At 39.6% G+C, this 20,171-nt stretch overlaps 1 protein-coding gene and 12 non-coding genes across 14 annotated transcripts in view; 12 read left to right on the top strand and 1 right to left on the bottom strand.

The window, feature by feature from the left end:
* The first annotated feature begins 2,219 nt into the window (after positions 1-2,219).
* trnak-cuu (transfer RNA lysine (anticodon CUU)) lies at positions 2,220-2,293 on the top strand. Its single transcript has one exon. It is a non-coding gene; the product is annotated as a tRNA-Lys (tRNA).
* A 608-nt stretch (positions 2,294-2,901) lies between these two features.
* Positions 2,902-2,975, top strand: trnak-cuu (transfer RNA lysine (anticodon CUU)). Its single transcript has one exon. It is a non-coding gene; the product is annotated as a tRNA-Lys (tRNA).
* Positions 2,976-3,753: 778 nt separating this feature from the next.
* On the top strand, positions 3,754-3,827 carry trnak-cuu (transfer RNA lysine (anticodon CUU)). The gene has a single exon. It is a non-coding gene; the product is annotated as a tRNA-Lys (tRNA).
* A 266-nt stretch (positions 3,828-4,093) lies between these two features.
* Positions 4,094-4,167, top strand: trnak-cuu (transfer RNA lysine (anticodon CUU)). The gene has a single exon. It is a non-coding gene; the product is annotated as a tRNA-Lys (tRNA).
* A 96-nt stretch (positions 4,168-4,263) lies between these two features.
* Positions 4,264-4,337, top strand: trnak-cuu (transfer RNA lysine (anticodon CUU)). Its single transcript has one exon. It is a non-coding gene; the product is annotated as a tRNA-Lys (tRNA).
* Positions 4,338-4,943: 606 nt separating this feature from the next.
* On the top strand, positions 4,944-5,017 carry trnak-cuu (transfer RNA lysine (anticodon CUU)). The gene has a single exon. It is a non-coding gene; the product is annotated as a tRNA-Lys (tRNA).
* Positions 5,018-6,135: 1,118 nt separating this feature from the next.
* trnak-cuu (transfer RNA lysine (anticodon CUU)) lies at positions 6,136-6,209 on the top strand. Its single transcript has one exon. It is a non-coding gene; the product is annotated as a tRNA-Lys (tRNA).
* Positions 6,210-6,305: 96 nt separating this feature from the next.
* trnak-cuu (transfer RNA lysine (anticodon CUU)) lies at positions 6,306-6,379 on the top strand. Its single transcript has one exon. It is a non-coding gene; the product is annotated as a tRNA-Lys (tRNA).
* Positions 6,380-6,815: 436 nt separating this feature from the next.
* On the top strand, positions 6,816-6,889 carry trnak-cuu (transfer RNA lysine (anticodon CUU)). Its single transcript has one exon. It is a non-coding gene; the product is annotated as a tRNA-Lys (tRNA).
* A 608-nt stretch (positions 6,890-7,497) lies between these two features.
* trnak-cuu (transfer RNA lysine (anticodon CUU)) lies at positions 7,498-7,571 on the top strand. Its single transcript has one exon. It is a non-coding gene; the product is annotated as a tRNA-Lys (tRNA).
* A 1,120-nt stretch (positions 7,572-8,691) lies between these two features.
* Positions 8,692-8,765, top strand: trnak-cuu (transfer RNA lysine (anticodon CUU)). The gene has a single exon. It is a non-coding gene; the product is annotated as a tRNA-Lys (tRNA).
* A 778-nt stretch (positions 8,766-9,543) lies between these two features.
* trnak-cuu (transfer RNA lysine (anticodon CUU)) lies at positions 9,544-9,617 on the top strand. Its single transcript has one exon. It is a non-coding gene; the product is annotated as a tRNA-Lys (tRNA).
* A 740-nt stretch (positions 9,618-10,357) lies between these two features.
* Positions 10,358-20,171, bottom strand: part of pou2f2b (POU class 2 homeobox 2b) — an 83,566-nt gene continuing 73,752 nt past the window's right edge. Inside the window, exon 15 of one of the 2 annotated variants that reach the window (XM_088326780.1) lies at positions 10,358-19,583. In XM_088326780.1, coding sequence (XP_088182906.1) covers positions 19,261-19,583 — 323 coding nt within the window. In that variant the 3' untranslated portion in view covers positions 10,358-19,260. The remainder of the gene's footprint in view (positions 19,584-20,171) is intronic. The other variant, XM_088326781.1, reaches the window with a different exon arrangement.

Raw genomic sequence — 20,171 nt, forward strand, 5'->3', positions numbered from 1 at the left:
AGCCCAACTAGCTCAGTTCGGTAGAGCATGAGACTCTTAGTCTCAGGGTCGTGGGTTCGATCCCCACGTCAGGTGAGAGAAGATTTTGACTGTTTTAATGCTCTGACAAAAGTTTTTCAATGGAGAGATTATTAAAGATGTAATTTAAATATCAGATGACACTGATGTTCATAGCGCAACTAGCTCAGTTCGGTAGAGCATGAGACTCTTAATCTCAGGGTCGTGGGTTCGATCCCCACATCGGGTGAGAGAAGATTTTGACTGTTTTAATGCTCTGACAAAAGTTTTTCAATGGAGATTATTAAAGATGTAATTTAAAAATCAGATGACACTGGTGTTCATAGCCCAACTAGCTCAGTTCGGTGGAGCATTAGACACTTAATCTCAGGGTCGTGGGTTCGATCCCCACATCAGGTGAGAGAAGATTTTGACTGTTTTAATGCTCTGACAAAAGTTTTACGATGGAGATTATTAAACTTGAAATTTAAAAATTAGATGACACTGGTGTTCATAGCCCAACTAGCTCAGTTCGGTGGAGCATGAGACACTTAATCTCAGGGTCGTGGGTTCGATCCCCACATCAGGTGAGAGAAGATTTTGACTGTTTTAATGCTCTGACAAAAGTTTTTCAATGGAGAGATTATTAAAGATGTAATTTAAATATCAGACGACACTGGTGTTCATAGCCCAACTAGCTCAGTTCGGTGGTGCATGAGACACCTAATCTCAGGGTCGTGGGTTCGATCCCCACATCAGGTGAGAGAAGATTTTGACTGTTTTAATGCTCTGACAAAAGTTTTTCAATGGAGAGATTATTAAAGATGTAATTTAAATATCGGATGACACTGGTGTTCATAGCCCAACTAGCTCAGTTCGGTAGAGCATGAGACTCTTAATCTCAGGGTCGTGGGTTCGATCCCCACATCAGGTGAGAGAAGATTTTGACTGTTTTAATGCTCTGACAAAAGTTTTTTGATGGAGATTATTAAAGATGTAATTTAGACATCAGATGACACTGGTGTTCATAGCCCAACTAGCTCAGTTCGGTAAAGCATGAGACTCTTAATCTCAGGGTCGTGGGTTCGATCCCCACGTCGGGTGAGAGAAGATTTTGACTGTTTTAATGCTCTGACAAAAGTTTTACGATGGAGATTATTAAACTTGAAATTTAAAAATTAAATGACACTGGTGTTCATAGCCCAACTAGCTCAGTTCGGTGGAGCATTAGACACTTAATCTCAGGGTCGTGGGTTCGATCCCCACATCAGGTGAGAGAAGATTTTGACTGTTTTAATGCTCTGACAAAAGTTTTACGATGGAGATTATTAAACTTGAAATTTAAAAATTAGATGACACTGGTGTTCATAGCCCAACTAGCTCAGTTCGGTGGAGCATGAGACACTTAATCTCAGGGTCGTGGGTTCGATCCCCACATCAGGTGAGAGAAGATTTTGACTGTTTTAATGCTCTGACAAAAGTTTTACGATGGAGATTATTAAACTTGAAATTTAAAAATTAGATGACACTGGTGTTCATAGCCCAACTAGCTCAGTTCGGTGGAGCATGAGACTCTTAATCTCAGGGTCGTGGGTTCGATCCCCACGTCGGGTGAGAGAAGATTTTGACTGTTTTGATGCTCTGACAAAAGTTTTACGATGGAGATTATTAAACTTGAAATTTAAATATCAGATGACACTGCTGTTCATAGCCCAACTAGCTCAGTTCGGTGGAGCATGAGACACTTAATCTCAGGGTCGTGGGTTCGATCCCCACATCAGGTGAGAGAAGATTTTGACTGTTTTAATGCTCTGACAAAAGTTTTTCAATGGAGAGATTATTAAAGATGTAATTTAAATATCAGATGACACGTGTTTTCATAGCCCAACTAGCTCAGTTCGGTGGAGCATGAGACACTTAATCTCAGGGTCGTGGGTTCGATCCCCACATCAGGTGAGAGAAGATTTTGACTGTTTTAATGCTCTGACAAAAGTTTTACGATGGAGATTATTAAACTTGAAATTTAAAAATTAGATGACACTGGTGTTCATAGCCCAACTAGCTCAGTTCGGTGGAGCATGAGACACTTAATCTCAGGGTCGTGGGTTCGATTCCCACATCAGGTGAGAGAAGATTTTGACTGTTTTAATGCTCTGACAAAAGTTTATCGATGGAGATTATTAAAGATGTAATTTAAATATCAGCTGACACTGGTGTTCATAGCCCAACTAGCTCAGTTCGGTAGAGCATGAGACTCTTAATCTCAGGGTCGTGGGTTCGATCCCCACGTCGGGTGAGAGAAGATTTTGACTGTTTTGATGCTCTGACAAAAGTTTTACGATGGAGATTATTAAACTTGAAATTTAAATATCAGATGACACTGCTGTTCATAGCCCAACTAGCTCAGTTCGGTGGAGCATGAGACACTTAATCTCAGGGTCGTGGGTTCGATCCCCACATCAGGTGAGAGAAGATTTTGACTGTTTTAATGCTCTGACAAAAGTTTTTCAATGGAGAGATTATTAAAGATGTAATTTAAATATCAGATGACACGTGTTTTCATAGCCCAACTAGCTCAGTTCGGTGGAGCATGAGACACTTAATCTCAGGGTCGTGGGTTCGATCCCCACATCAGGTGAGAGAAGATTTTGACTGTTTTAATGCTCTGACAAAAGTTTTACGATGGAGATTATTAAACTTGAAATTTAAAAATTAGATGACACTGGTGTTCATAGCCCAACTAGCTCAGTTCGGTGGAGCATGAGACACTTAATCTCAGGGTCGTGGGTTCGATTCCCACATCAGGTGAGAGAAGATTTTGACTGTTTTAATGCTCTGACAAAAGTTTATCGATGGAGATTATTAAAGATGTAATTTAAATATCAGCTGACACTGGTGTTCATAGCCCAACTAGCTCAGTTCGGTAGAGCATGAGACTCTTAATCTCAGGGTCGTGGGTTCGATCCCCACGTCGGGTGAGAGAAGATTTTGACTGTTTTAATGCTCTGACAAAAGTTTTACGATGGAGATTATTAAACTTGAAATTCAAAAATTAGATGACACTGGTGTTCATAGCCCAACTAGCTCAGTTCGGTGGAGCATTAGACACTTAATCTCAGGGTCGTGGGTTCGATCCCCACATCAGGTGAGAGAAGATTTTGACTGTTTTAATGCTCTGACAAAAGTTTTACGATGGAGATTATTAAACTTGAAATTTAAAAATTAGATGACACTGGTGTTCATAGCCCAACTAGCTCAGTCCGGTGGAGCATGAGACACTTAATCTCAGGGTCGTGGGTTCGATCCCCACATCAGGTGAGAGAAGATTTTGACTGTTTTAATGCTCTGACAAAAGTTTTTCGATGGAGATTATTAAAGATGTAATTTAGATATCAGATGACACTGGTGTTCATAGCCCAACTAGCTCAGTTCGGTAGAGCATGAGACTCTTAATCTCAGGGTCGTGGGTTCGATCTCCACGTCGGGTGTGAGAAGATTTTGACCGTTTTGATGCTCTGACAAAAGTTTTACGATGGAGATTATTAAACTTGAAATTTAAAAATTAGATGACACTGGTGTTCATAGCCCAACTAGCTCAGTCCGGTGGAGCATGAGACTCTTAATCTCAGGGTCGTGGGTTCGATCCCCACGGCGGCTGAGAGAAGATTTTGACTGTTTTAATGCTCTGACAAAAGTTTTTCAATGGAGAGATTATTAAAGATGTAATTTAAATATCAGATGACACTGGTGTTCATAGCCCAACTAGCTCAGTTCGGTAGAGCATGAGACTCTTAATCTCAGGGTCGTGGGTTCGATCCCCACGTCGGGTGTGAGAAGATTTTGACTGTTTTGATGCTCTGACAAAAGTTTTACGATGGAGATTATTAAACTTGAAATTTAAATATCAGATGACACTGGTGTTCATAGCCCAACTAGCTCAGTTCGGTGGAGCATGAGACACTTAATCTCAGGGTCGTGGGTTCGATCCCCACATCAGGTGAGAGAAGATTTTGACTGTTTTAATGCTCTGACAAAAGTTTTTCGATGGAGATTATTAAAGATGTAATTTAGATATCAGATGACACTGGTGTTCATAGCCCAACTAGCTCAGTTCGGTAGAGCATGAGACTCTTAATCTCAGGGTCGTGGGTTCGATCCCCACGTCGGGTGTGAGAAGATTTTGACCGTTTTGATGCTCTGACAAAAGTTTTACGATGGAGATTATTAAACTTGAAATTTAAATATCAGATGACACTGATGTTCATAGCCCAACTAGCTCAGTTCGGTAGAGCATGAGACTCTTAATCTCAGGGTCGTGGGTTCGATCCCCACGTCGGGTGTGAGAAGATTTTGACCGTTTTGATGCTCTGACAAAAGTTTTACGATGGAGATTATTAAACTTGAAATTTAAATATCAGATGACACTGCTGTTCATAGCCCAACTAGCTCAGTTCGGTGGAGCATGAGACACTTAATCTCAGGGTCGTGGGTTCGATCCCCACATCAGGTGAGAGAAGATTTTGACTGTTTTAATGCTCTGACAAAAGTTTTACGATGGAGATTATTAAACTTGAAATTTAAAAATTAGATGACACTGGTGTTCATAGCCCAACTAGCTCAGTTCGCCGGAGCATGAGACTCTTAATCTCAGGGTCGTGGGTTTGATCCCCACATCAGGTGAGAGAAGATTTTGACTGTTTTAATGCTCTGACAAAAGTTTTACGATGGAGATTATTAAACTTGAAATTTAAAAATTAGATGACACTGGTGTTCATAGCCCAACTAGCTCGGTTCGGTAGAGCATGAGACTCTTAATCTCAGGGTCGTGGGTTCGATCCCCACGTCGGGTGTGCGAAGATTTTGACCGTTTTGATGCTCTGACAAAAGTTTTACGATGGAGATTATTAAACTTGAAATTTAAAAATTAGATGACACTGGTGTTCATAGCCCAACTAGCTCAGTTCGGTAGAGCATGAGACTCTTAATCTCAGGGTCGTGGGTTCGATCCCCACGTCGGGTGTGCGAAGATTTTGACCGTTTTGATGCTCTGACAAAAGTTTTACGATGGAGATTATTAAACTTGAAATTTAAACATCAGATGACACTGATGTTCATAGCCCAACTAGCTCAGTTCGGTGGAGCATGAGACACTTAATCTCAGGGTCGTGGGTTCGATCCCCACATCAGGTGAGAGAAGATTTTGACTGTTTTAATGCTCTGACAAAAGTTTTTCAATGGAGAGATTATTAAAGATGTAATTTAAATATCAGATGACACTGGTGTTCATAGCCCAACTAGCTCAGTTCGGTAGAGCATGAGACTCTTAATCTCAGGGTCGTGGGTTCGATCCCCACGGCGGCTGAGAGAAGATTTTGACTGTTTTAATGCTCTGACAAAAGTTTTACGATGGAGATTATTAAACTTGAAATTTAAAAATTAGATGACACTGGTGTTCATAGCCCAACTAGCTCAGTTCGGTAGAGCATGAGACTCTTAATCTCAGGGTCGTGGGTTCGATCCCCACATCGGGTGTGAGAAGATTTTGACTGTTTTGATGCTCTGACAAAAGTTTTACGATGGAGATTATTAAACTTGAAATTTAAATATCAGATGACACTGATGTTCATAGCCCAACTAGCTCAGTTCGGTGGAGCATGAGACACTTAATCTCAGGGTCGTGGGTTCGATCCCCACATCAGGTGAGAGAAGATTTTGACTGTTTTAATGCTCTGACAAAAGTTTATCGATGGAGATTATTAAAGATGTAATTTAAATATCAGATGACACTGATGTTCATAGCCCAACTAGCTCAGTTCGGTGGAGCATGAGACACTTAATCTCAGAGTCGTGGGTTCGATCCCCACGTCGGGTGAGAGAAGATTTTGACTGTTTTAATGCTCTGACAAAAGTTTTACGATGGAGATTATTAAACTTGAAATTTAAAAATTAGATGACTCTGGTGTTCATAGCCCAACTAGCTCAGTTCAGTGGAGCATGAGACACTTAATCTCAGGGTCGTGGGTTCGATCCCCACATCAGGTGAGAGAGGATTTTGACTGTTTTAATGCTCTGACAAAAGTTTATCGATGGAGATTATTAAAGATGTAATTTAAATATCAGATGACACTGGTGTTCATAGCCCAACTAGCTCAGTTCGGTAGAGCATGAGACTCTTAATCTCAGGGTCGTGGGTTCGATCCCCACGTCGGGTGTGAGAAGATTTTGACCGTTTCGATGCTCTGACAAAAGTTTTACGATGGAGATTATTAAACTTGAAATTTAAATATCAGATGACACTGATGTTCATAGCCCAACTAGCTCAGTTCGGTAGAGCATGAGACTCTTAATCTCAGGGTCGTGGGTTCGATCCCCACGTCGGGTGTGAGAAGATTTTGACCGTTTTGATGCTCTGACAAAAGTTTTACGATGGAGATTATTAAACTTGAAATTTAAATATCAGATGACACTGCTGTTCATAGCCCAACTAGCTCAGTTCGGTGGAGCATGAGACACTTAATCTCAGGGTCGTGGGTTCGATCCCCACGTCGGGTGAGAGAAGATTTTGACTGTTTTAATGCTCTGACAAAAGTTTTACGATGGAGATTATTAAACTTGAAATTTAAAAATTAGATGACACTGGTGTTCATAGCCCAACTAGCTCAGTTCGGTGGAGCATGAGACACTTAATCTCAGGGTCGTGGGTTTGATCCCCACATCAGGTGAGAGAAGATTTTGACTGTTTTAATGCTCTGACAAAAGTTTATCGATGGAGATTATTAAAGATGTAATTTAAATATCAGATGACACTGGTGTTCATAGCCCAACTAGCTCAGTTCGGTAGAGCATGAGACTCTTAATCTCAGGGTCGTGGGTTCGATCCCCACGTCGGGTGTGCGAAGATTTTGACCGTTTTGATGCTCTGACAAAAGTTTTACGATGGAGATTATTAAACTTGAAATTTAAACATCAGATGACACTGATGTTCATAGCCCAACTAGCTCAGTTCGGTGGAGCATGAGACACTTAATCTCAGGGTCGTGGGTTCGATCCCCACATCAGGTGAGAGAAGATTTTGACTGTTTTAATGCTCTGACAAAAGTTTTTCAATGGAGAGATTATTAAAGATGTAATTTAAATATCAGTTGACACTGGTGTTCATAGCCCAACTAGCTCAGATCGGTGGAGCATGAGACACTTAATCTCAGGGTCGTGGGTTCGATCCCCACATCAGGTGAGAGAAGATTTTGACTGTTTTAATGCTCTGACAAAAGTTTTACGATGGAGATTATTAAACTTGAAATTTAAAAATTAGATGACACTGGTGTTCATAGCCCAACTAGCTCAGTTCGGTGGAGCATGAGATACTTAATCTCAGGGTCGTGGGTTCGATTCCCACATCAGGTGAGAGAAGATTTTGACTGTTTTAATGCTCTGACAAAAGTTTATCGATGGAGATTATTAAAGATGTAATTTAAATATCAGATGACACTGGTGTTCATAGCCCAACTAGCTCAGTTCGGTAGAGCATGAGACTCTTAATCTCAGGGTCGTGGGTTCGATCCCCACGTCGGGTGTGAGAAGATTTTGACCGTTTTGATGCTCTGACAAAAGTTTTACGATGGAGATTATTAAACTTGAAATTTAAATATCAGATGACACTGATGTTCATAGCCCAACTAGCTCAGTTTGGTGGAACATGAGACACTTAATCTCAGGGTCGTGGGTTCGATCCCCACATCAGGTGAGAGAAGATTTTGACTGTTTTAATGCTCTGACAAAAGTTTTTCAATGGAGAGATTATTAAAGATGTAATTTAAATATCAGATGACACTGGTGTTCATAGCCCAACTAGCTCAGTTCGGTAGAGCATGAGACTCTTAATCTCAGGGTCGTTGGTTCGATCCCCACATCAGGTGAGAGAAGATTTTGACTGTTTTAATGCTCTGACAAAAGTTTTTCAATGGAGAGATTATTAAAGATGTAATTTAAATATCGGATGACACTGGTGTTCATAGCCCAACTAGCTCAGTTCGGTAGAGCATGAGACTCTTAATCTCAGGGTCGTTGGTTCGATCCCCACATCAGGTGAGAGAAGATTTTGACTGTTTTAATGCTCTGACAAAAGTTTTACGATGGAGATTATTAAACTTGAAATTTAAAAATTAAATGACACTGATGTTCATAGCCCAACTAGCTCAGTTCGGTGGAGCATGAGACACTTAATCTCAGGGTCGTGGGTTCGATCCCCACATCAGGTGTGAGAAGATTTTGACCGTTTTGATGCTCTGACAAAAGTTTTACGATGGAGATTATTAAACTTGAAATTTAAATATCAGATGACACTGATGTTCATAGCCCAACTAGCTCAGTTCGGTGGAGCATGAGACACTCAATCTCAGGGTCGTGGGTCCGATCCCCACGTCGGGTGAGAGAAGATTTTGACTGTTTTAATGCTCTGACAAAAGTTTTACGATGGAGATTATTAAACTTGAAATTTAAAAATTAGATGACACTGGTGTTCATAGCCCAACTAGCTCAGTTCGGTGGAGCATGAGACACTTAATCTCAGGGTCGTGGGTTTGATCCCCACATCAGGTGAGAGAAGATTTTGACTGTTTTAATGCTCTGACAAAAGTTTATCGATGGAGATTATTAAAGATGTAATTTAAATATCAGATGACACTGGTGTTCATAGCCCAACTAGCTCAGTTCGGTAGAGCATGAGACTCTTAATCTCAGGGTCGTGGGTTCGATCCCCACGTCGGGTGTGAGAAGATTTTGACCGTTTTGATGCTCTGACAAAAGTTTTACGATGGAGATTATTAAACTTGAAATTTAAACATCAGATGACACTGATGTTCATAGCCCAACTAGCTCAGTTCGGTGGAGCATGAGACACTTAATCTCAGGGTCGTGGGTTCGATCCCCACATCAGGTGAGAGAAGATTTTGACTGTTTTAATGCTCTGACAAAAGTTTTTCAATGGAGAGATTATTAAAGATGTAATTTAAATATCAGTTGACACTGGTGTTCATAGCCCAACTAGCTCAGTTCGGTGGAGCATGAGACACTTAATCTCAGGCTCGTGGGTTCGATCCCCACATCAGGTGAGAGAAGATTTTGACTGTTTTAATGCTCTGACAAAAGTTTTACGATGGAGATTATTAAACTTGAAATTTAAAAATTAGATGACACTGGTGTTCATAGCCCAACTAGCTCAGTTGGGTGGAGCATGAGACACTTAATCTCAGGGTCGTGGGTTCGATTCCCACATCAGGTGAGAGAAGATTTTGACTGTTTTAATGCTCTGACAAAAGTTTATCGATGGAGATTATTAAAGATGTAATTTAAATATCAGATGACACTGGTGTTCATAGCCCAACTAGCTCAGTTCGGTAGAGCATGAGACTCTTAATCTCAGGGTCGTGGGTTCGATCCCCATGTCGGGTGTGAGAAGAATTTGACAAATCTGATGCTATGACAAAAGTTTTACGATAGAGATTATGAAACCTGAAATTTAAATATCAGATGACACTGAAGTCCATAGCCCAACTAGCTCAGTTTGGTAGAGCATGAGACTCTTAATCTCAAGGTCGTGGGTTCGATCCCCACGTCGGGTGTGAGAAGAATTTGACCTTTTTGATTCTCTGACAAAAGTTTTACGATGGAGATTATTAAACTTGTAATTTAAATATAAGATGACAATGATGTTCATAGCCCAACATGCATTTGTAGCAGTGGAACCTGAAATTTGACGCTGACTAGCCCAATTCTGCAGAAAATTAACTTTTTAATCTCAGTGTCATGGATTCAAGTCACATGAAGGGTGAGAAATTTATGAGCAAACCTGGAATTCGAAATAAATTTCAAAACAATGATTTTGCCGTCCAATTTATTAGATTATGAAACTGTCAATATCTGGGTCATGAGTTTGAAACCATTTTTGGCAATAGAAGTTTATGATCCTTTTGATGTCCTGCTAAAAGTTTTACGATAGAGATTGTGGAACCTTGACATTTGAAACTTATGTTAAAACAAGTTCTTAGGCTGACTAGCTCAATTTGGCTGAGCATCTGACTCTTAATTTTGGGGTCGTGAGTTTGAGCCTCACATTGGACGATAGAAGTTTATGACCCTTTGATGTCCTGCCAAAAGTTATGATAGATTGTAGAACCCTGAAATTTTAAAATTATGTCCAATCTAACATATAGTTTGATAGAGCATGAGACAATTCAAGTTGTTGGTGCAAACCCCACTTTGGGTCAGATATTTAGAGCCTTAAAGTTTTCTGTGGCCCTCTAGTGGTAGAACATTGTCATTGCTCACTGTTTCACAATAAGAGCGTATTGGAAATCACTCGTTTTTATTTCCTGCTTTTTTTATTTGGATGAATGAAACACGTTCAGTTACAAAAATGACTTAAAATGAACAGCACTGTACAATGAACAAGCAGTTACTTTTTACTTTTTTCCAAGATAAACATTAAAAGGTAGCTACTACGAGGATTGGGGGAGGGGTGGGGGGGGGGTTGTCATGTGATAAAAGACACAATAGGAAATAGGAAGGGGAGGTTACGTCACCATTCATCCAAAAACGTAAACACAGACCGACGGGGCTAAAATAAAGCTACAGGAACAGAAAGTCGCAAAAAAACGAAAAAATTAAAAAAAAATTTAAAAAAAAATAACACCTCCCTCTGGAAAGAAACCCTCACACACAGGGGAAGGGGAGGGGGTGTCAAGGTACAGGGGGGTTGTGGAACAAAAAAAAAACGACAAAAAGGGGAGCAGGTTTTAAGGGAGTAAAAAACTCAAAACGGGATCAAAACAGCTACAAAGATACCAAGAAAGTTCCTCAAGATCATCATAATTCAGATTATTTTCTTCTGCCCGACGACAAATACTCAAAAAATATACATTTCGTCATCTTCATTAGAATTCATATTCTTTCCCTTTGAGGTTGTAAAACAGTCGGACAGTTGCTGGGTGACACTTTTTATGTCGGAATCAAATAAGTCTTTGGTTTGATTCGGGATGTCGGGGATAGGAGCAGATGTTGCGTAGCGAGAAAGATTTAACGCTATGTTAGCCTGTTTTTCGGTTTCCAGCAGTTTCATTCTTTGGTTTTTCTTGAATGTTCAAGTCCATAAAACCCCCAAAAGGTTGCATAAACCAAAAATTCAAGAACATTAACTTTAGCATAAGGCTAAAGACCCATAGTGGTCTTGTATTGATTTTATCCGTTCCAATGCATTCCAAAATAGCCCAAATAGGAATAAAATGTGTATCTAAAAATGCTAATTATTGAAATGTAAAGATGATAAAGATTGAAAATAAAATAATTTTAAAGCTTTACTTTTAGCAGCAGTTCGATAGTTCAATTGCATGTTTTGCAATCATATCCTTTTGCAACTCGATCAGTGTTCTCTTATCCTTCCCCTTGTCCCTTAACTTTCTCATCACCCATTTTATCGACCAAAAAAGGCAATAAAACACGGCGGTAAAGCACACGGTCACAATAAAATGAGATGTGGTCCCTTTTTAGGCACAATTGACCCGATAGGCAACAAAAGGCGATTAAGACAAACGATTCTCAAGCCTTGTTGAACTGATGATCCCTCCAAATGATGCTAACCAACTGGCATTTTTTTGCCTGCTTGGTCAAACAGCGCCATCCCGATTGTGTTTAAAAAAAGGACCATATCTCATTTTATCGTGAATACAGGTAGTGTGTTTCATTGCATTTTTGTCCCAGGAAAGTTGGTGATAAGTGGAAGGAAACAAGAAAATCAGGGAAAAAGTGAAGTGAGAAGGGAGAAGGGAGTCTCTGCCAACAAACCGTGGCATAAAGGTACAGTAAATACTTTAAAATTGTTATATATTTTTATCTTTATCATGTCTAATCTTTATTATGCACGTATTGAAATAATTATTGATGTTTGTGTGCATTCTTTTATTTGGAAATAAATTGTCAGTCCGACAATTCATTTTGACGATTGTTTTATTGCCATTTGGTCAATTGGCGCCTTTCTGATTGTGTTAAAAAAAGGGGCCACCATCTCATTCTTTTGTGATTTAGTGCGTTTTGTTGCCTTTTTGCCAATAATAATGGGTCCCAAGAAAGGAAGTAAAAGAGTGTGATTCGATTGATTGTGAAATACGAGAATGGCATATGACTGTTATCGAACTACTGCTTAAAAGGTACAGTAATTTTATCGTTATGTTAAATCCTGATGAGTACATTTTTGTCAAACGGCACTGTCCTAACGATGTTTGAAAAGGGACAACATCTCATTATATTGTGATTTAGTGAATTTCATGGCCTTTTTTGATGCCAATGATGGGTCCCAAGCATTTACGAGCATCTGCCATTAACCTACTGGTCAAAGGTACAGTGAAAACATTACAATTGTTTTATAATTTTATCTTTACAAGGTTTAATCTTCATGATTTACACTTTTAAATTACGATCCTTTAATATCTTAGGTATTGATGGTTGCTTAGGTAAATGTTTTTATTCATATTTTGGAACATGTAGGAACCTATTAAAATCAATATTATTTATGATGGGAAAAAACATTTCGGAACCGATTCCCGCATGGATTATGATCAAGTAGCGAGGTATGACAGTAAATATTAAAGGGTCTCAGGAACGAAACTACTGGAATCCAGCAGAAAGGAGGCAGGATCAGCAAGTGGGAGGAGCACCTACTCCGGAGCGGGGCTTAAACTTTGGTATCATTTCGCTAAAAGGATGGGGAGTGGGCGGGCCAGGACCCTGGATCGGCACAAGTGTCACCCAGCGACAGTCGGGCAGAGCCCCTTCCGAACGAAAGAAGGGCTTTCCAAGAACAACAGTGCCAAGGGGATTGTGGGTAGTTAAAATTGGGTGGTCGGGGGGTGCATGAGTTGTGCATGGATTAGTGGAACCCCCTTCAACTCTAATTAAGCTTAATATTAAGCTAATTATTTTTATTAGTACAACAGAAAAAATATATATTTTTCTTTTTTATTAATGTGATTAACCTTTTTGTGAAAGTATTTTTTATCGCAGGGCAGAATTTTTCTTTTGTTTTCTTCGGGATTCTAATTGTTTCTTTTGGGAGACCATTCTTTTTTGTAGGTCCATTTTTTTACATTAAATTTGTTTTGATTACAAATTAATTGTTTTTAGACAATTTTTTTGGGAGGCCGATTTTTTTGCTTTGGTTTTTCTTCTGAATTTAATTTAATTTTCTTTTTTGGGAGGGTTGACAATTCTTTACTGCAGAGCTGATTTTTTTTTACTTTTGTTTCTCGGAAATGTCTTATAATTTTTGTGAGCCGATTTTTTTATTCTTGTTCCCGAGAAATTTTGTCTGCTAAGTTTTGTAGGGTTGTTATTTTCCCTATCTAATTAGCTTCTTTTTGGGTTTTTTTTCTTGTGAATTTTATATGCTTATTATCGTTTATCGCAAGGACGATTTTTACTCCATTTACAAGACAAATTGTAATATTAATATTACATTTGATTTTATTCTGATTTGCAATGAAGAATGCTTGCAATTCTAGTGTTTCTTTTTATTGTTTAACACTTGCAAAATGGATTGCTTACAATGAGTTTTTTATTTTATTTCGACTACTGAGCACTTGCAAAGATGATTGCTTATAATGCCAGAGTTGGATATTCTTTGTTTGACAATCATGTTTATTCTGACTATTGAACACTTGCAATTTTTACTTATATCACCAGATTTGACTATTGAACATTTTCAAAAAAGGTTTGTTATACCGCCAGGTTTTGGTTATTTTGACTATTGAACGCCTGGAAAAAAGGTTCAGTACAAGGCCAGGGTCGGTTCATTGTGACTATTGAACACTTGCAAAAATTTCTTACACTGCCAGGTTTTGGTTATTTTGACTCATGAACGCTTGCAAAAAAGGTTGCTTATAATGCCAGGGTTGGTTTATTCTGACTATTATTGTGCACTTGCACACTGTTTGTGACATTATTACTGTTTGACAATCATGTTACAAATTTGAAATGTGAAAAAGCCCAGACAAATTCAGCACAACATCCTCACACACCCTCTCTCCCCAATTCCTGAACCCACCTGACCCCCACCTTTCTTTTTAGTTTAAAGCATTCATCTATTTGGTTTATCATCAGAGCATGAGGTATATGATGAACTATCTCTCTTTTACATCCACAGCTGGATGACAGAACACAACCTAAAAAAGGGGAAGAGTTTAAGTGACAAACTTGATTCCCCCAAAAAATAAAATTAAAATTTTGTGTTTCGCTTCTTTTTTGGTCACGTAGCAGTAAAGCTTTCAGTTTCTCCCTGTAGCGAGGGGGGGGGGGATTATTCAAAACGTCAACGTTTTGCTCTGCTGACAAAAAATTCACTGTACCCCAAAAGAAAAAAACAGTGCAGGTGGTCTTCGATTTTAAGGGACTGAAACAAAATTTACACTCACAAAGTTGTCTTAGTATGAAAAAAAAACACTTTTAGGCATTTCATATCAAAGAAGAAAATTGGCACGTCAATGACTCGGCCGACTCGCAAACCGAAGACCACCTGAGAAGTGGGGATTGTTTAACATTGTTACATCCATCCCGGAAAATAAATTAACAAATAAATAGCACAGGAAAAAAACAACCCTACCCTGAATAAATAGTACAATCAAAAGTCTAAATTTCAAACAAAAAAAGAGAGATAGTTGAAATTTTTGGTCTAAAAATCAATGTTTTAAGATTGTTTTTTTTTTCATCTCAAGTCTTTTTTTTCTTCTTCAATACATTGGCAATAAGTAATCAGTAGTAGAACATAGATTGTTTTTTTTTTCCTTTTTCTTTTTTGACTACAAAAAATCTATAGAAGCACTAACAGATACATTCCGTCTAAAGAGTCCTCGTGGACCGAAAGGCTCTGCCGAGCAACCTCTGGGCCCGAGCTGAAAACTCTTTGGGTAAACGGGCCCCACTTGCCGCCATTTTTTGGGGATGGGGGGGGGGTCGCTGGCAAGCCTACTAAGTCACCATGGCGACAATCAAAGTCTTGCCTTGTGTTTGCCCGCCTACAACAAAACTGCGTCACTTCACGTCTATTTTGTTTGTTTGGTTTTTTAGCCTTTAATGGGAAAAATAAATACAAATCTGGAAGCTAGATTTTCAGTCTTTTTTTTTTCTTAACCACCTGATGAAAAATTCTAGCACAACTACAAAAAGAAAACAACGAGTTTTGTGTTGTAAGCGAGTAGGCTTGTCATGTAACCTGGGCAGGGAAAAATTACTTTTGGTTTGCAGTCTAGGTTTTGATTGCTTTATCTTGTACTTTCTGACACACTGATCAGAATATGGGAACCATTTTTCCATCACAGTAATTTATCGGTCACCAGGTCTAAACCTGCTCTGGGATTTCAGCTGTGTACGTGTCACCATAGCAAAATGTGTCTAACAAATTATGCATATTTAAACAAACGTTAAATACATACAATTACGTAAAAATAACGGAATTCATTCTGGTATTTTTGGCAGGTGTGGCCCCATTTTGTTCCTACGATAAAAGGAATCAAACAGTCTTATGCATACCTGATTGTATGTGTACTATACATTTGTTGAAATCAGTGTTACACTTCTTCTATTTTGATCAATAAATACTAACATGGAATATGCTTATAGTGCAAGGATCTTTCTATTTTAATCACTGAACGCTTACAATTAAAAAATGCTTGTAATACGAGGGTGGTTCTATTTTGATCATTGAACACTTGCTATGAAGCACGCTTGTAATGCCATGGTTGCTCGATTTTGGTCAAGAATGCTTACAATGACAGGGTTGTTCTATTTTTACCATTGATCACTCGATCAGGCTGAACATTGTACATCTTGTGGGTTTTTACAGTCAAATGTAAATGTGAATGGTCTACATTTATATAGCCCTTTTCAAGTCAAAGAAGACCTCCCAAAGCATCACACACTAACTAACCGATAGCAGCGTCAGCCATGCAAGGCATTAGGTATTCAGTGTCTTGCCCAAGGAAACCTCAAAATATAAGACGGAGGAGCTGGAAATCGACCCTGCAACCTCTTGATCCCAAGATGAGCTCCCTACCTCCTGAGCTAATGATGAAGAAAACAAGGTTTATTTCCCCTTATTCCTCTGTGCTAGTACTATCATCCTGTTCTCCTTGCAAGCTCCAAATAATTACTGGTGTCTTTTCTCCTTATTTTAAGTGCCTGGTAAACTACAAAATGAAGACTCTCTGAATAACTTCTTAACAAACAATTGATAACATTACCATTGCAACACTTCCCCGTGTCTTCTTTATTTTGTTTTTGTTTAGTGAGTTAGTGTCTTAATATGTCCTGTGTCGTCTTTTCATGTTATGTGCGGTTAGTGTTAGTGTTCTAGCAAATGTATTTCTTTAATCCTTAAGTTCAGTAAGAGGTGGAGTTTCAACATGAACTGTGATTTATTTCTTGCATGTTTTTGTCCAGTTTGTTAGCTAGAATTCTGAGATATTCTACATGTCTCTCTTTTAAGTTTTTGTTCAGTGAGAGTAAGTTATATTTCAAATATCCTGTATGTTCTGCATTGGTCTCTAATGTTTTCAGGGTTTCAGCACCTTTTAAGGAATTTTAAAGCCAATTCTCTAGTACTATTAAAAGAAAAAACTCCAGTGTGAATTATGTATTTTGAAGAGCCACGAATATAACTGCAATTTACATATGCAATTTTGAATGTGGTGAGTGCATTTATCAAAACAAATTAATTTTAGATCTAGAGAAAATTGCAAACTCAGTATATTTGCTTGGGAGACAAATTTCTCCTCATAAGTTTCGGGTAAAAATGACAGTAATATGTAGCTTACATTTTCAATTGCAGGAAGTTCCTCCCATAACTATGATTCCTTACACTAATACACATTTCAGAACACCATGTTTAGGTGTGGCATACACCTGTCCTCTAGGGCGTGACGACGCTACATAGGATAATGCCTTACAAACTAATGTCAGCTGCTGGCAATGACGAGGAAAGAAATGCAATGGCAAAGAGAAGCCACTTAGAGCAGGGTCAGTGTCCTCTGTTGTGAATTGTGGCAACAATTTAACCATTTACAAGCACTTCACCCAAAATGTAAGCAGTTTTCAATCCTTGAAAAGACAACATTTAAATTCAAGCGTTTTCAAGGATTTAACACACCCGTGTGATCCCTAATGCCCCCAATAAGCAGGTCAACACCTTGCATGGCTGCATGGCCGCTATTGGTGTGTGTGTGAATGGGTAAGTGTGAAGCACATTGTAAAGTGCTTTGGGAGGTATTCATTGACTTGAAAAGCGCTATATAAATGCAGACCATTTACCATTTAACCCTGTGTTTTGTTCCTACATATCCTAAATTATCTTTCTTTCTTGTTTTTGTTCAGGTACAATTAATGTCACAACATATTTTTGTGTGGTCTTTGTTTTGGTTAAAATTGAGTTTTCTTTTATGTTTTTGTTGAGTCACAGCTTTTTAGTAAGCTTTCTTCATGTTTGGTTCATGTAGATCTAGTTAGTGTTTCAACATTATGTAACAGGGTTGTTTTGTTGAGCCTGTGTTAGCATAGCTTTAATGTCTTTGAATTCTGAACATCAGAGTAAACTTTGATGTTCTGTTCCTGTACACTATCCAATACCGATTCCTTTTCTGTGGATAAATCCTTTTTCAAAATTGTATTTTGTGTCCACATTTATGGCATCCACCCCGACACATTGAAACATAATTTAAATTGCTGTTTTGTTTTTCCCAAATTGTTAATGACGAGTACACAGCCATTATGCCCGGAAAAATGTGTTTTTTTACGATTGGCTCTAGCAACAAAGATTGCGACGATCAAAAAAAGGTTGAAGTATTCGGATTTAGTATATCAAAAAATCAATAGAAAAAGTCATCAAAACCAAGACTGCAGATGAGTGTTGACCTTTGTAATAAGCTACGGGAAAGTACAGTACGAGAAAAAACGGCATCACAGCAACCTGACAGAAAAGAAGAAAATTTAGTTCAGTGAGGTCGTTTGCTTCTATCTGCTGGGAGGGAGGGGGAGGTGCAGGCGGGCGGGGGCAGAGCCCTGCGGATATTAGAAGCTTCAGCTGTTCTATGCGCTTTGTGGGCCGTGCCCCCTAAAAGTCCGCCCCTCCTCCCTCCAGACACATTTTGGTTGGTGATTTTTGGTTTGCTTCGCTCAGTCATCGGGTTGTCTCTTTTTGGTTTGGTTGATTTTTGGTATCCTTTAGTTAAATCCTGTAGGCCCTGTGTCCCACCCCTTCGCTTGGGTGGGTTCAAACTGGCCCGTTTTGTGGGTTGGGTTCCACAGACCTACCCCGGTTCTGATGAACAGGACTTTTCCCTTTCAACGGGGAAATTTTTCTATGGATTTCAAGTCGAGCAGACGACCCAAGAGAGGCAGGGCTTGGGGGCAGGGCTCTGGGTCATGGTTCCTGCTTTGGACCCCCAGGCCCACCACCGACCTATTAGGGTGCAGTCTAGGACGAGGATTTTGAATAAACCTCCGAAAAATGCTTTGGTTTCTGTTTTCAGCGTTGGATGGCAATCGGACGTGGATGGATGAGGACGCCAAACGTGCGCAGCTTGATTGACGGCAGCGGCGACCAATCTGTGCTCACGTTTGGAGCGAGATGGTAATGAGCTACATCTAAAGAAGGCGATGCTAAGCTAATGCTATGAAATGGATGAGGATTGATGAGTGTCTCAGTGGTCCTGGATAGCTTGACTATATATTTACATGTCCTTGGAATAAAGCTTTTCTCTCCGTATTTTTTGGTATTTGGGATTTTGGTATGGTTGTCATTTTTTGTGTGTTCTTCAAGGTTCTATTTTTGGTTTCAAACGTCTCCTCCTCTTCCTCGCCAGACCCGCAAAAAAAACCCTCCGTTAGTCCTCCTTGGTCTTCTTTTGTTATTTTTGGTTTAGACGCTGGATGGTGAACCTCGTCGCTTGAGGCGCCACGCTGATGCTGACGAAACAAAAGAAAAAAGATTTTTGGTTTCGGTCTTCCCACTTCCCGCCTTCTGGTTCCTCCCCCTCCTCGTCCTTCCCTCCTCTTCCAATCTGTGGGATTTTTGGTATCGGGAAGCGCGGGAGGGAAGGACGAAGAAGGTCCGGAAAGAAACAAAGGCGCGAGAGAGTGAGGAAGAGCTAGCTTTGGTGTGAAAGGCCAGAGATGCCCGCTTCATGTCCGTCTTTCAATTCCTCCTCTCTGATTGGCCGGCCGGCATCACTCCATCTTAGGGCTGTGCACCATCTCGGTCGAGGAGCAGGAGGATGCGGGGCTGGAGCAGGGGGATGGGGAGCATAGTGTGGGACTGATGCTGCTGGCCGAGTGGGCGAAAGGAGACTGACGCGAGGAGGCTTTGGCCAAGGCTGCACTCAGTAGGCCGGCACCTGGCCCCTGGCCCATGTGGAGGAGGGCCGGGTGGTTGAGGAAAAGAGAGGACGCCAGAGCCCCGCCCTGGCCCCCTGAGGTCCCCAGCATCATCTTGGCTCCCCCACCGCCCTCAAGACTGGAAAGAGGGAGCTGTCCACCGCTGGCAGCCAGGGCTGGAGGACACACACAGGAACAGTGTAAGAAATGTGTAAGGGTATTTCTAACGGAGTCCTAACACATCTTAGATTCCTGTCATTACAAAAATTATTTTTTAAATGTATATGTGGTATATGAAATAAAAAGATTTACCTTTCCTTTTCTGTTGTTTCTTTTTCTCTTTCTCTTCTGTTCTTTTTTCTTTTGTCTTTTTTGTTCATCCTTACCATTTATTTTTCATTCCTACTTTTTTCTATTTCTCACATTTTCATTGCAATTTCTGCCTCTTCTCTTTTTGTTCTTATATTCTGTTTTTCTATCTTCTTCTCTTTCCTTAATGTCTCTTCCCCCCTGTCCTTATCCTCCCTTCCGACCACCTACTCTTTCCCACCTTCTTTCCTTTCTCTGTCTCTTCCCATTTTACACTTCCTCTTTATTTGTTTATAAATAGGAATATATGAATACACATCTTAATACATCACACAAATATATAAGAAGGTATTTATACAAAATGTATTTTTATTGAACACATTCAGTTTTGCTTTGAAACCATGGAAGCCAAAACAATAATCTTACTAAAATACTATATATAAGGCCAATTTATT

Source organism: Urocampus carinirostris, chromosome 2 (assembly GCF_059441175.1).
Source record: "Urocampus carinirostris isolate Australia breed hairy pipefish chromosome 2, RoL_Ucar_1.0, whole genome shotgun sequence".
In the NCBI taxonomy this organism is placed as follows: domain Eukaryota; kingdom Metazoa; phylum Chordata; class Actinopteri; order Syngnathiformes; family Syngnathidae; genus Urocampus; species Urocampus carinirostris.